Raw genomic sequence first — 16,261 nt, forward strand, 5'->3', positions numbered from 1 at the left:
AAAATTCACAGAAGTAAAAACATACAGTCACTTCTGCTTTTGAAATTGTCATGAAAACATTTAAGTAATTCTAGTCAGTAAAATATATCTGAAATTGCAAAGAGGAAAAAAATATTTTAAGTAAAAGTTAAAAATGGGAAAATGTATTTTTAACAAAATAGCATTTGCAGCTGTTAAACACATCCTGAGGGAAATACCACACAGTCTAAAGCAAATGGTCACCTAACGAACATAACTTGAAGTAAAATAAGCCCGTGTAGCTGGGTGTGGTGGCACACACTTGTAATCCCAGCATTTGGGAGGCTGAGACCAGAGGATTGTGGTTCATGGACAGCCTCAACTACTTAGTGACACCTGCAACTTAGTGAGACCCTGTTTCAAAATAAAGAATTAAAAGAAAAGGGTTGCGGGCATAGCTTGGAGGTAGAATGCCCCTGGGTTCCATCCCTAGTACAAAAATAAAAAATAAAAAAAAATCTGAGGACTCAAAAGCAAAGAAACAATTTCAACTAGAAAATAAAATAAAATACTGTAGAAAACTTTGTGATATTTTAATATTAAAAGTTTCACTTAACACAGAAAAAGTTAAGAAAGCATAAAGTGGAATGGAACAACAGATCAAGGGAAATTAACATGAATGTATCTAAAACATAAACTCCAGAATGTAAAAGGCCTTACAAAGAACTCAAAGAAGATGTTGTTGTCGACGTACTGGTACTCAAAGAAGACATATCCTGACTTCTTAAGATGTACAGCATAAATCAAAGACACCGTGCAGTCATCGCGATTAGACTCTATGTAGTTTCCACGAGGAATCCAAGAAGAGCTACAGAAACAAAACCAAGAGGCATTTTATATTAGCATAGAGAAACCAATTTTGGTCACAGTTCTATAACCCAGATTTAAAAGTAGTTCTGTCAATGAAGCATAATAAAAACATAACAGAAGCTTTTCTGCAAGTTAAAGGCCAGATCCAATGCTGAATAGAGGTTTAATTTTTATGACACCTGACTTCCTAAATATTTGTAAGGTTAAGTTATGTGATCAATTTGCTATGAAACTGCTCTTTTTTACCAAAATAGCATCACCAAGTAGATAACCACTACTTCTAGTAGCCTTACGTGGAATTATTCTTTCAAACAACATCTGATGTTTATTGATAAGTGCGCACACACACACACACACACACAAACACACACACACACACACACACAAGATCTATAGAAAGAAATACGAGTAATAATAAATATTTGGATTAACATATGAAGCTGTATTTTTATCTCTTAATTTTTTCAGGGAGTCATGTGCCATAAAAATAAAGCTCATCAATAATTGAGTTTGTTTTCAAGTTGCTAAATCTTTTTTAAGTTTTTTTTAAAAAAACAACTGATTATTTTAAATGGATAACACTGCATTGCAGGGTTTGTTATATATTTTTAAATATACAACAGCAGCCAATAGCAGCACAAAGATGAAGTATAAATGTAGATATACTGTTGTAAAAGTCAACTTTATGAAAAAAGTAACTGTTAACTATACTAAGATAGGAATGCATATAGCAATTTCTAGCCTTCACGACCTAGAGTTAGCAAAGTTATCCTAAGACACAAAACGCACTAACAGAAAAAAATTGATTGTAGTTTTTTTCAAATGTTAAACTTCAGGTCATCAAAGAACATCATTAAGAAAATTAAAAGGCAAAGGCATACATTGAAGACAAAATCACAAATGCATACAGTGTGTGGGTATAATATACAGTACATAATACATAATAATATCCATTTAAAATTCATGCCTATAATAAACAAACTATTCTTTTGGCTAAATAATCAAACTTCCTGTATGACTCCAATTAAAACTGAGTAAAGAGAATTTAAGATCAGGCAGATGGAAAAAAAGGAAGGAGGAAGGAAAAAAACATGGCAATATTGGACTAAAATTTACTTAAGAAAAAATATCTTCTGCTTATCACTGAATTTCTTTGATGAGTAAACTTGTTATAGTTTGGATATAAAATGCCCCTGGAAAATCCCATGTATTGGTAATGTAAAAGCATTCAGAGATGAAATAATTAAATCAGGGTTTTAATTCCATCAGTGTATAAATCTATTGATGGATTGATAATTTCAATGATGTACTGGGTGGTAATAGTAGGCAGGCACAATGTGACTGGAGTAGATAGGCCATGGATGGGGATTCTTGGGGATTATATCTGTCCCTGGTCCTTTTCCCCAGCTCTTTCTGCTTCCGTGCTACCATTACTCAACCTTCTTCTGCCATACCCTGCTGCCAAGATGTTTCTGCTTTGGAGCCAGCTGACTATGGACTGAACCTCTGAAACCATGATCCAAATAAACCTTTCCTCCTTTAAGTTGGTCTTGTGAGGTCTTTAAGTCACAGCAATGAAAAAGTAGACTAATATAAAGCTACTCCAAGTAGAAAAAGAAGCCATATCAATATCTTCTACCTGCCAAATCAAAGATCAGAGGTCCCATAATATTCCACTAGCACCTTACTCTAAGGAATTATTCAATTTAAATCATACAGTGTGTGCACATATACAGCACTATAATTTGAATATGGTTGGTTCCTAACATGTCAATGTTGAAATTAACTGCCAGTGTGAAAAATAGTGGCATTTTAAGTGTTGGGTCCTGGAAGCTGAGCCCTCATGAATCAATTAATGCTTTTTCTTTATATCAGAAATTTATCCCATTTTCTTTCTTTGCATGCAGTAGCCTATACTTTCATTTGTGTCATAAATTTAGGTTGAATGAAGCCCTCATCAGAAACCAAGCAGATGCCAGTGACATACTCTTGGACCTCCAGAACTATAAAATAAATTAGCCTTTTTTATTTAGAAATTTACCTGTTTTGATGTGTTTTTTATAGGAAAGAAAATAGATTAAGACACACACTTAGAATAATAACTTCAGTCAAGCATGATGGCGCACACTTGTATTCCCAGTACTTGGAAGGCTAAGATAGGAGGATCCTAGGTTTGTGGCCAGCCTGAGATACTTAATGAGATGCTCCATCACTTAGTGAGACCCTATTTCAAAAATAAAGAATAAGAAATAGTGCTGAGGGTGTAGCTCGAAAGTAGAATGCCTCTAAGTTCAATTCCCAGTAACTCAAAAAATCAAATTTAATTTAAAAAAGAATAACAATCTCATTAACAGCAAAGTAAATAAAGAAATCCCTGTTTCTTGTTTCTTGGCAGAGAGAGAGAGAGAGAGAGAGAGAGAGAGAGAGAGAGAGAGAAAGAAGAAGAAGAAGAAGAAGAAGAAGGAGGAGGAGGAGGAGGAGGAGGAGGAGGAGGAGGAGGAGGAGGAGGAGGAGGGAAAGGAGGAGGAGGAAGAGGAGGGAAAGGAGGAGGAAGGAGGAGGAGGAGGAAGGGGGAGGAGGAAAGAAGAGAAAGAAAAGGCAAAGGTAGGCAAGGGAAGAAACTCATCATTGAGAATGACTAAATAATTCCCCAGCATCCTTAGAATATTGCCAGTGCCAGAGTACTGAGAAGTATGTGTTGGGTTCCTGAGGGACCACTCTTGGTAGAGGTTAGTCAGGGGCCTGAAGTTTAATTCTCCTAAACATAGCTAAACTAAAGGAAATGTTGCATATTCAATACAAGAAAACAGGAAGGAAGATACTCCAAAGAGAAATATTTTTCTTTATTTTTTCAAAACAATTAACATTTCTCTAACATTGTCATGGGCATTGCTAATAATATCCTAGAGGTTAAGCAAAGGAACTTTCCATGTTAGTTACTTAAACCACTCCCTCTTGTAAGAGATAATCAATCTAAATGAAAGTTAAAAAGATAAAAAAAATCTCTGAATATGCCCATTAAAAAATAGAGAAAGGTTAATCGAAATACCTGACTTAAGTAAGTTATAACTGAAATTTTTTCTAATAGCTTTATTGCATTTTTTCATATACTATGTATTATATCCTGAGGGCAATTGTTGATGAAAATTTAGCTATACTATTCATGACTGTTAAAAAATATGGCTTTTTGCAGTTAGCTTATCTATAGCCCCCATCAATTCTGAGATTATCTTCAACTTTTGTCTGAAAGAAGAGCAACTACATCCTTCTCAGGTATTGTTCAAGATCCAAAGGCTTCTTTGGATTCTTACTTGTTACAGCCGTCTGGCCTGCTGTCAGAAGGACCCACCACAGTGTCCATGAATGTTGCAACGTTGGAAAATCCTGATGGCAATTCATCCCATTCATCAAATTTGATGCCACTGCCCAAGGAGTAGGTGCCTTCGGCACACTTACTGCATACCTGGTTCTTCATCTCTAGATACTCTCCAGACGCACAGGAGAAAGCTGGAAGGCAGAAGAATATGCAAACCATTAGTCACTGGCCTTCCCCATTAGCTTTCTCCCCTTCACACTGTCGCCAGAATTACTTTTATAAAACTCTGATCATGGAACACTTTAAATAAAGTCTGCATTTCACAGTCTAACCTCAACCTATTTCACCTAGCTCAGCCCTTGCCCCACCCTCTTTTAAATCATAACAAAATGCACATCATGCCCCAAATACTTCATCCTCCCTCTTGCTATTGGGTCTTCTTTGCCAGATATGTTGGTCAATTGATTTTCTCTCTCTGGAAAACTTCCATCCCTGTCTCAGATAGACCACCCAGCGTCCCCACCTACACCTGGCAGTCAGTTGCACCTCCCTCCCTGTCCCTACAGTGCAGTTTCCATAAAAACCTTTATTTAAGCCCTAACAGAGAGAGAGACCTTTGCAGGGCCATATGACTTTGAGCTTCAAGTAAACAAAGGTCATTATTTTGGGATTCCTAGTTACATCTGACACAAGTAAAACATCCAAGTAAAATGTTGATCTAGTGAATGAAACCTAAATATAAGGGGGCTTTGGAGGGCAGTGTGATGGCTGAACAAGTTTTTTCCATTCTGAAACCTTCAGTCTACTTTTTTCAATATTTACAGTTCCAATATAGTCATTTCCACAACATACATCTTATTTCTGACATCAAGTTCTTTGCTCACTGTGAAAACTGTATGCAGAGACAAAAGACAGGGGCCATGTGAAGAACAGCCAACAGAGAAACAGGAAAAAAAAGTAGTTTTGCTGCTAAGTTATTATGCATTCAACAAATGCAAATCAATGTCCCCAAAGTGTATGGCTCTGGACAGGGTGGTATTAGTGGCTCAACCTAAAAAAAGAGCCTTCTAATCCTTTAATCAGAACATTAAAGAAACAAGAACAAAATAAAATGTCCGAATTATCTGATGAAGAGAAACAAATCTCCCAGCAGAGAGTGAAGCCTCAAAGCCTGGTGTTGAAATAGACTCCTCCTCTAGCAAACATTGGGAAACTCAGTCAGAGATGAACACAAGCTAATTAAAGAATTAAAGTCAAACCCCACATTCATCCTCTTATCTACTGAATTAACATATTGCTTTTCTTTAAAATACTTAACAGTGCTGTGCAGTGAGTGAACTTTTAGCATTCAAATCAACATCCCCAAAGTAAAGCATTAGAAAATATGAAAAAGTTAGGCAAAGAATATTGCAAGCTGGCTACATGGTCAAAATTATTCTGTAGATGGAAGAGACTATCTTGGGAACAAGTTATAAACCCTTCCTAATTTTGTGAGTTCACCTTTCTAGGCCTTGGATTCTAACCCTAATATATGAGAAAATTATCACAGTAGCTGCCTCATAGGCCTATGCTAAGACAATGAAATACAGTATAAAGTTACATTATGTGGCATATAACAAGTGTTTACCACATAATATTGTTACCACTGTCAGGACAACCAGGAGAAAAATCCAGTTATAGGGGAAAATGTTTTTTTAGGTTTAATGGTTTCTGGGTTTTCTAGCAAACTAAAAATATGTAACATCATAAAGTTAGAGTCAACATTATACTAAATCGAATATTAGCAAACTATAATCCATAGACCAAATCTGGCTTACTACCTGTTTTTACAAAACTTTACTGAAATAGAGCCACAATCATTCATATTGTCTATGACTCCTTTCATACCCTAATAGCAGAGTTGAATATTTGCAACAGACACATAGTTCACCCACAAAGCTGAAAATATTTATGTTTTGATGAAATAAAATTTTCCTGAAAAAGAGTTTATTCTGGGGCCCAAAATTGAACTTTCTGCTTAACTAATAAGAATATTTTATGATATCTTCTTATAAGGGGCTATTAAAGCTAAAGATAACATTGTGATTGTATATCTTGTATTTTTTTATTTTTTATTTTTTTGGTGGTACTGGGGTTCCTGGAAACCCTTCTACCTCCGGGCTACAATCCCAGACCTATTTTTATACTTTTTTATTTGGAAACAGGGTCTCTTAAGCCAGCACAGCTGGCTTCGAACCTACACGATCCTCCCGTCTCTGCCTCTCAAGCACGAGGATTACAAGCGTGCGCCACCACGCCTGGTCGTAACTTGTCTTTTAAACACAATGATGTTATATCAGATTGTTCACTGTCCTTTCAAATAATAAAGAATGTTCTCATCTCTTTTAAAAATACTTCTACGGATCAGAAGGAAAACAGACATAAAGTGTAAAATAAATGCATTGAGTTTTTTATATACTAAGTGCCGTGCCTTGTACTTTACAGACACAGTAAATTATTGTCATTCTTATAAGTTCTATAAAGTTTCTGGGAACACTAAATTAGTGAATGCTGAGTCATGGCTCCTAGTGGAAAGTCAAGGTTAGGTTTCTGACAGCCTCTAGTCACAAAATCTCTGTCAACTAATTAACACCTAACCTTGTCTATTTCTGTCTAAAGATAGTTTTTATACTATATAGTATATATTGTTGATTTATTAACATTGAATGTACAGAGAATAGCACTGTAATTCATGTCTGGACAATGTTCATATGATATATTTTCTCCCAAAAGCACATCTCAGTCTCTCTGTACTTGGGATCACTAACTGACACTATAGTGCTATACTTGAAGAGCTGTGGCTGGCATGTACAGGAGAAACACACACATACACACACACACACACACACACACACACACGCATATATATATATACATATATATATGAATATATATATGCTAATATCATGACAACTAAATACAGCACAAAAGGGATGTTTAGAAGATGAGAAATGAAATAAGAAGTCATAATGTCGCCTTATTAAAATGGGTACCTGAGTGACTCAAATATGTTGCCACTTTCTACATGTCTTCAAATGACTGAAAGCTTTACACATATTTTGAGATTACAAATAAATTGTTGCAAATGATGACATTTTCAAATATAGGATCCATAAATAAAGAGGATCAACCATCTTTATTAGACCTAAGAAAGAAGACAGTATTATATCCTTATATCAGATGAGAAAATAGAGCTGCAGTGCATTTAAATAACTGGTTTATAAAGCCGGCAAAGCTAAAAAGTGGCAAAGTTGATCTCTCTGATGCCCAAAGATGGGCATCAGAGAAAATTCAATTCACCAAAACTGATTCACCCATGAAAAGAGAGTAAATAATTCCAACTGAATTCATTATCATACTTCATTTATCATAATTATAATTCATTATGATCATCATGCTTCATTTCCTGTCTTTAACTGTTAGACAGTGTCCATGTGCATTTTAAAGCAATTACCACTTCCCTCTCTCATATTTATTGTGGAGTTTTCAATGTGTCATACCTAAAACATGTATCTAAGAAATATATTAGCCAGAAATATATAGCTAAATTCTATAAATTCAATTACCTTCCCTATAGGAAAAAGACATCAATAACAACTATCTCAAAGATTGTGGGAATGGCCAGGTATGATGGCACACATCTGTAATACCAGTACTTGGGAAACTGAGATAGAAGGATCACAGGTGTGAAACGACTTAGTGAGGTCCTCCATGATTTAGTGGTTTCAACAACTTAGTTAAGTCCTCCATGATTTAGTGAGACACTGTCTCAAAATGAAAAAATAAATAGGACTGGGTATGTAGAGCAGAGGTAAAATGCCCCCAGTTCAATTCCCACAGTATCACAAAACAATGAGGAGAAAATGGGAATGAATGAGTTATTCCATATAAAGCATTTAGCAGTAGTATGCCTATCATAAAACAAAAATAAAGGTTAAATATAATTATTAGTAATGTAATACCAATAATATCTGGTTTCTGCTTAGAATAAGGAGTTCAGGGACCTGAGACATAAATTTCAATAAGAACTCTTCCATTGGTTGGGTGACATCTATCTTGTCAGAGTGATTATGTAATCAACATTAGTTAAGTGGGTACAGAGCCTGCAAATAAAGGGGAGCTAAAAAGTCTAAAACTTTTTATATTTTAACCATTTTCTTCTCCTCAATCTTTCTTCCATTTTCATAGCTATTTCTAGAGGCACATGTCAAAAGAAGAGAAGAGCCACATATTCTTGTTAAAATGTAACTGACTCCATGAGTTCATGTCAACAGCCAGCCCTACAGACTTCTTTGCCAGCCACCAACAATGATCTACTTTTCTCTTTCTGGTATTTCCTATCTAAGCCTCACTTTCTATTTCAAAATTGCTACTTTGACATTTGGTCTTTAATTGAAGTATAAGGTATTTTTTATGATCTCAGAAATTACACTCTTCACAAAACTTGTTTTAGAGTATATTTATAATAACTGAATATCCCCTTGCTTGTTGAAAAGGACACTTATAACAAGTAGAATCATATGGAAAAGGATACTTTCATCAAGCAGGATAGATTGTTATTATAAGTAGCCATTTGTTATTATGTAAAGTGTTTATATTTCATCCAAATAAATTAGCCATTTCTAAAATAAATGCTGTTTTTCTTGTTCAACAACCTTGAAATCCTAAAGTAACTCAATTAAACTACAGATAAGCAAACTCCAAAATTTTTGATAAGAGAATGGGAAAGACCTTCCTCACCTAAGGTCACATACTACTCAACAGTGGGATCAGTCAGAAATTTTACATATTTTACTTAAGGGTCTATTGAAAGAGATACTTTTAAACTCAACCCCTTAAAGTCTAAGCTGCAACAAGAAGGTCATATGCTACATTCCTTATTTTTTTCTCAGCTTTCTGCTCCTTCTTTCCTAATGATATCTATTTCTGCTACTATAAATCTGCAAAGATTCAAATAACATGTGTTAAGGATCAGATATAGGGGAGAGAAAAATGACGACTGTGGGATGCAGTACATCTCTATAGCTGAAACAAAGTTCAACTACCAAGAAAGCAGCGTCTTGACAAACAAAATAAATAAAGCTCATGAACCAAAACAGAACCAGGAACCACGGTGGAAGGAATCCAGTACTCTGAATGGTAAGATCCGCTGAAGAAAGCCCAAGCACACAACGGGCCTGCTGTGGATGCGGCCCAGCACTGGTGCCATCACAGGTTGCAGCCCAAACCATGAGTCTCGGCTCTGGGTGACACTGGAGCAGCAGGCCCAGGAAATCCAGAAAATAATTCAAGAGCTTGAAAATGGCAACAGAGCTCCAACATCTTATGAGGCAAGTGGCATCCAGCATCACACTTCAGGGACACAGAAGAAGACCCAAAAGCCCATGCACTCACTAGAGGCAGCACCCATAGCGGCACAGCAAGCCCTCCAGAGACCCAGAGCAGAGCAACCAGGCAACCATTTTTGTTACTCTGTACTTGGCAGAAGACAGCCCAGAGTCGAGAACCAGAAGTCTAGTCCAGGTAGAACCTCCAGAGACACAGGAAAGGTGCTCAAGGCATGGTAACTGCACAGGATCAGTGGTTGCTCCAAGACTACACTGGAGACCTGAGCCCAGTGTGGAGTTTGCAGAGGCCCAAGGGCACATGAGCCCTCCAGAGACCCTGCAGTAGGGCCAGGTAACCACTTGTATTACTCAGTACTTTGAAGAAGACCACCCAGAGAAGCCATGGGACCCACCAGGCTAGTCCAGTTAGAACCTCTAGCACACAGAAAAGTTGCTCAAGGCATGGTACCTGCACAGGGTCAGAGGGGGTCACTCCATGATTACACTGGATGCCCTCCACCCCTGCGGGTAGGGAAGTACAGGCACAGCTCAGATAGGAAAGTACAGGCCTGAGCCCAAGGTGGAGAATGTAGAGGTCCGAGGGCATGGACTACAGGCTGGAAAATCACAGAACCTTGGACTTACACAGAATTCATCAACAGTGACAACCTATGCCCTGACACCTAAACACCAAGCTGTCAGAGGTGAGAAAGGGGCACAAATATTCAGAGAGTGGGTTCAAGAGCTGACAATAGGGTACAGAGCAAATAAGAGTCACTGGAATATACTCCAGAATATAACACAGTGATCAGATATAAAGATATTATACAGGCCCAGCCCTATATTTGTATTAGTAGGGCTGTTGTTGTTGTTTTCTCTGAGTTTTTTGTTTGTTTTGCTTTGTTTTCTCACATTGTTGCTAGTTCTTTTTATTTTGTCCTCTATTTTTCTCTTTCTTATTCCTTTTTGTCTTTAGTTTTTTATCTTTGATGTATAATTGTTAGCATTTGTATCTTGTTTTTTTTACTTTGTGTTAGTATGCTACTCCCCCCCCCATTCCTTTTATAAACTTCCTCACTCTAGCCTATCTACTCTCTTCTCTCAAAACTTGTTTTTCCCTTACTGTATCTCCTTGTTTAATATTCAAGGTATTTCATATCTCCATACTTAAATACTAACTACAAGAGTCCTACTATCCAATCTTCTCTCATTCTCAACCAGATACTACCTTACTATACTTAAATCCTTACTCAACCTAATCATATCCTCTCCCTTTCCTGGCTCCTGTACCCATCACCCCAGCTCCTCCCCAACTGCCCAACCCTCACCATTGGAAAAAGCACTGCTTACATACTGACACCTCTAAATTCCTAATACTATGATTAGATTAGATATAATACCCACAAAAGATACCAAGTCATCAGAAAAAAAAAAACAAGCCTGAGAACCTTGAAAATTTGAGAGCTAGGAACAGTGAAGAAATAATGGAAATCACAAATACTGACCTACAAGAAATGCAAGAAGAAAAATTCCACATCCTGACCTACAATATGATGAAAGGCCTCAAAGCAAGTATACAGGAACTGAAAGAGGAAATGGAAACACTAAGAAAGAATAAGAAAGAGGTCTGGAATGAAATGAAAGAGTCAATAAATGAAATGAAAACAGCAAGAGAAAAAATTCTGGAAGGTTAGATGAAAATGAAAAATAGAATATCACTATTGGAAGACAGTTCATTCAAAACTGAAAGCACCATCAACAGTATACAGAAATCATTATGGCAACAAAACCCAAACATCCAACAACTATGGAACAACATGAAACATTCTAACTTACGGATAAAAGACATTGAAGAAGGGATAAAGGTACAGACAAAGGGCATTCGTAATTTCTTCAGAGAAATAATTTCAGAGAATTTTCCAAACATGAAAAGAGACTTGGACTTACACGTTCAGGAGAAATACAGAACACCATTAAGACAAGATCAAAGAAGAATCTCCCCACACCATGTAATAATCACAATGACCAACATAGTGGCCAAGGAAAGAATATTAAAAGCAGTGAGAACAAAAGAACAGTGACATATAGAGACAAAACAATAAAAATCATCCCAGACTATACAACCCAAGTTACGAATGCCAGGAGAGACTGATATGATGTGATCCAGATTCTGGAAAAAAAAACAACTTTCAACCAAAACTGCTATATCCAGCAAGGTTATTCTTCAAAATAGATGGAGAAATAAAAGTGCTTCAAGATAAGCAGAATCTCAAAAAATTAATGACTTCAAAGCCAACACTAGAGAAAAAACTTAAAGAAATAAACCATAAAGAAGAAAAAATAAGAAGCAATTTTCAGAACCAGAGAAGAGATGAAGTTGATCAGTGGGGCATCTAAGTAAAGAAGAAATAACATTATACCAAACAAGATAGAACACAAAATGACGGGAAACAAAAATAATATTTCAATAATAACTGAACGTCAAAGACTTAATTCAGAATCAAAAGACACAGACTGGAAATGTGAATTAAAAAACATAATCCAAATATATGATGTTTGCAAGAAACTCGCCTTAAAGCCAGAGGCATTCATATACTGAAAGTGAAAGAATGGAGAAAGATATATCATGCTAATGGAGACCAAAAACAGGCAGGGGTAGCAATGCTGATATCCAAAAAAATAGACTTTAAGCCAAAACACATCAGAAGAGACAAAGAAGGGCACTTCCTTTTAGTAAAAAAGAACAATCCAGCAAGAAGATATAATGATAGTAAATGTTTATGCCCAGATGTGGGTGTAGCCACATTTGTAAAACAAACCCTCCTGGATATCAAATGCCAAATAGACCAAAATACAATAATATTTGGAGACTTAAACATACTTCTCACACCACTAGATCAATCTTCAAGGTAAAAGATGAGTAAAAGACTCTTCAGAACTAAAGAAAACTATAAACCAAAAGGACCTAATAGACATACACAATATTTCAACCAGGAACAGCAGAATTCACATTCTTTTCAGCAGCCCATGGAACCTTCTCCAAAATAGATCACATCCTGGGCCACAAAGAAAGCACTAGAAAATTCAAAATATGTAATATAATTCCCTGCAACTTTTCAGACCATAATGGAATGAAAGTAGAAATCAACAACAGGAAGACCAAAAGAAACTATTTAAATGCATGGAGATTGAATGATATGCTATTGAACCAAGAGTGGGTAAGAACAGAAATAAGGGGAGAAATAAAGAAATTTCTGGAATTAAGCAAAAATAGAGACACAACTTACCAAAATCTAGGGGACACTTTGAAGGCGATGTTAAGAGGAAAGTTTATAGCATTGAGAGCCCACATAAAAAGAATAGAGTGGCCAAGTAAACAACCTAATAACACATCTCAAGGACTTAGAAAGACTGCAACAGTCTAATCCCAAAGCCAGCAGAAAAAAAGGAAATTATTAAAATCACAGCAGAAATAAATGAAATAGAGAACAAAAAGAATTCTCAAATTCAAAGAATCAACAAAATAAAAAGCTGGTTCTTTGAAAAGATTAATAAGATTGACAACCCCCTGGTCAACCTAACCAAAAGAAAGAGAGCATCAATTCAAATTATTAAAATCAGAAATGAAAAAGGAGACATCACCACAGACAGTGGGGAAATTCAAAGGATTATCAGAAACTATTTTGAAAATTTATACTCCAATAGAATGGAAAACATGGAAGAAATTGACAGATTTCTAAGTACATATAACCTACCTAAACTGAACCAAGAGGACATAGCAAACCTAAACAAACCAATAGCGAGCAAAGAAATAGAAACAGCAATAAAAAAAATTCTGCCATCAAAAAAAAACCCAGGCCCTGATGGGTTTCCAGCTGAATTCTACAAAACCTTCAGTTAAAAACTAATCCCAATACTTAACAACTTGTTCCAGGAAATTGAAAGAGATGGAATTCTCCCAAATTCCTTCTATGAGGCCAGTATCACATTAATTCCCAAACTAAATAAAGATTCCTCAAGAAAGAAAAATTACAGACCAATATCCTTGATAGATACAAAAATTCTAAACTATATATAATATATAGCTAGTATATAATACTATATATAGCTATATATATATAGTATTATATACTATATATAGCTATATATATATATATATATAGCTATATAGCTATATATAACTAGTATATAATACTAGCTATATGCATTCAAAACCATATCAAAAGAATTTTACACCACAACCAAGTCAGTTTTATCCCAGAAAAGGCTGGTTCAACATATGCAAATCAATACATGTTATTCACCACATAAATAGAACTGAGAACAAAAACCACATGATTATATCAATAGATGCAGAAAAAGCATTTGACAAAATCTAACACCCATTTATGTTAAAAAAAAAACACTACAGAAAATTGGAATAGATGGAATGTATTTCAACATCATTAAGGCAATATACAATAAACCCAAAGCCAACATAATATTGAATGGGGGAAAACTGCAAGAATTTCCTCTAAAATCAAGAACAAGATAAGGATGCCCACTATCACCACTCCTTTTCAATATAGTCCTCAAGACTCTTGTCACAGAATTAATACAAAAGAAGGAAATCAAAGGAATTCAAATAGAAAAAGAGGAATTTAAACTATCCTTATTTGCAGATAATGTGATCCTTTATCTAGAAGACCCAAGAACTCAACCAAAAGACTACTGGAGCTGATTAACCAATTCAGCAAAGTTGCAGGACAAAAAAAATCAATCAAAAGAAATCAGTTGCTTTTCTTTATGCCAACAATGAATCCACAATGAAAGAAATAAAGAAAACAATTCCATTCACTATAACTTCAAAACCAATAAAATACCTAGGAACCAAAGATATAAAAAAAACTCTACAAGGAAAACTGTAAAACATTAAAGAAAGAAATTGATGAAGACATTGGAAGATGGAAAGATTTCCCTTGCTCATGGATAGGCAGAATAAATATCATCAAAATGGCCATTCTGCCAAAAGTTATCTATAGATTCAATGGAATTCCCATTAAAATACCAACAACATTCTTCATAGACCTAAAAAAAAATCAGTCATGAATTTTATATGGAGAAATAAAAGACCCAGAATAGGCAAAGTAATCCTCAGCAACAAGAACCAGGCAGGAGGCATCACAATCCTGGACTTCAAATTATACTGTAGAGCAATAGTAGTAAAAACAGCATGGTATTGGCACAACAATAGGCAGACTGACCAGTGGAACAGAATAGAAGATACAGAAACAAACCCACACATAAATAGTCAACTGGTCTTTGACAAAGGGGCCAAACTCATATGCTGGAGAAAAGACAGCCTTTTCAACAAATGGTGCTGGGAGAACTGGCTATCTATTTGTAGAAAGTTGGATCTGAATCCTTACTTCTCACCATGCACAGGAATCAACTCAAAATGGATCAAAGACTTAGAAATTAGACCAGAGACTGTGAAGTTATTAGAGAAAGGCATAGGATCTACACTTCAACATATAGGTGCAGGGAGTAACTTTCTCAATAAGACTTCCAAAGCGCAGGAAATTAAAGCAAGAATTAATAAGTGGGATCTCTTCAAACTAAAAATTTTCTTCTCATCAAAGGTAACCATCAAGAACCTAAAGAGAAAGCCTACAGAATGGGAGAAGTTCTTTACCAGCCACCACTCTGATAGGGGGCTAATATCCAGAATATACAAGGAGCTCAAAAGATTCTACACTAACAAAACAGCAACCCAATCAAGAAATGGGCAACTGAAATGAATAGACATTTCACAAGAATAGATACATGAAAAGATGTTCAACATCACTAGCCATCAGGGAGATGCAAATCAAAACTACACTAAGATTCCATCTAACCCCAATCAGAGTGGCAAACATAAAGAAATCAAACAACAACAATTGCTGGCAAGGATGTGGGGAAAGAGGAACTCTTTTAAACTGTTGGTGGGAGTGCAAACTAGTTCAGCCACTATGAAGATCAGTATGGAGATTCCTTAGAAAACTGGGAATAGATCCACCATTTGATACGGCTACACCACTCCTGAGTATCTTTCCAAAGGTGTTGAAATCAGATAACTATGTTAACATATGCATATCCATGTTCAGAGCAGCACAGTTTGTAATAGCCAAAATATGGAACCAAACTAGATCTCCATCAACAGATGAGTGGGTTGCAAAATTATGGGAAATACACACAATGGGATTCTATTCAGCTATAAAGAAAAATAAAATAATAGCATTTGCAAGAAAATTGAAGGAATTAGAGAACATTATTTTAAGTGAGATTAGTCAAGCACATAAAGAGAAGGGACATATGTTTTCTCTAATATGTTCAAGCTAGGGAGTAGTGGTAATACCAGAGGGATTCCAGATGATGGAGGGGAAATCTCAGCAAAGCTTGAACGGAAGGATAGGAGAGGAAGAAAGCTGAAGTTGTTCAATGGAGGAGCTACATACGAATATGTGTAATAGCATATATACAACATGATTAATCTGGGCACTCTCTATTGGGGGGGAGGGGAAGGGAGGAGGAAGGGCATGAAGCACAATGTAAATGTACACCACTCTCAATATGTTCCATTTAAAAAAAATAAAAATTAAATTAAAAAAGCAGCACAATTCACAATAATCAAGTTAGAGAACTCATATAGGTGTCCATTAGCAGATGAATAAAGAAAATGTTGCATATATATAAAGTTTTATTCATCCATAAAATTTATATAATTTGCATT

The 16,261-nt window shown here is 35.8% G+C and overlaps 1 protein-coding gene across 1 annotated transcript in view; it reads right to left on the reverse strand.

The window, feature by feature from the left end:
- ELAPOR2 (endosome-lysosome associated apoptosis and autophagy regulator family member 2) overlaps positions 1–16,261 on the reverse strand; it is a gene marked incomplete at both ends in the record, with an annotated part of 173,203 nt that overhangs the window by 59,415 nt on the left and 97,527 nt on the right. Inside the window, 2 exons of the mRNA XM_080700830.1 lie at positions 679–826; positions 4,140–4,335. Coding sequence (XP_080556956.1) covers positions 679–826; positions 4,140–4,335 — 344 coding nt within the window. The remainder of the gene's footprint in view (positions 1–678; positions 827–4,139; positions 4,336–16,261) is intronic.

This window comes from Muscardinus avellanarius (genome assembly GCF_963383645.1).
Source record: "Muscardinus avellanarius genome assembly, chromosome: 9".
Taxonomy (NCBI): domain Eukaryota; kingdom Metazoa; phylum Chordata; class Mammalia; order Rodentia; family Gliridae; genus Muscardinus; species Muscardinus avellanarius.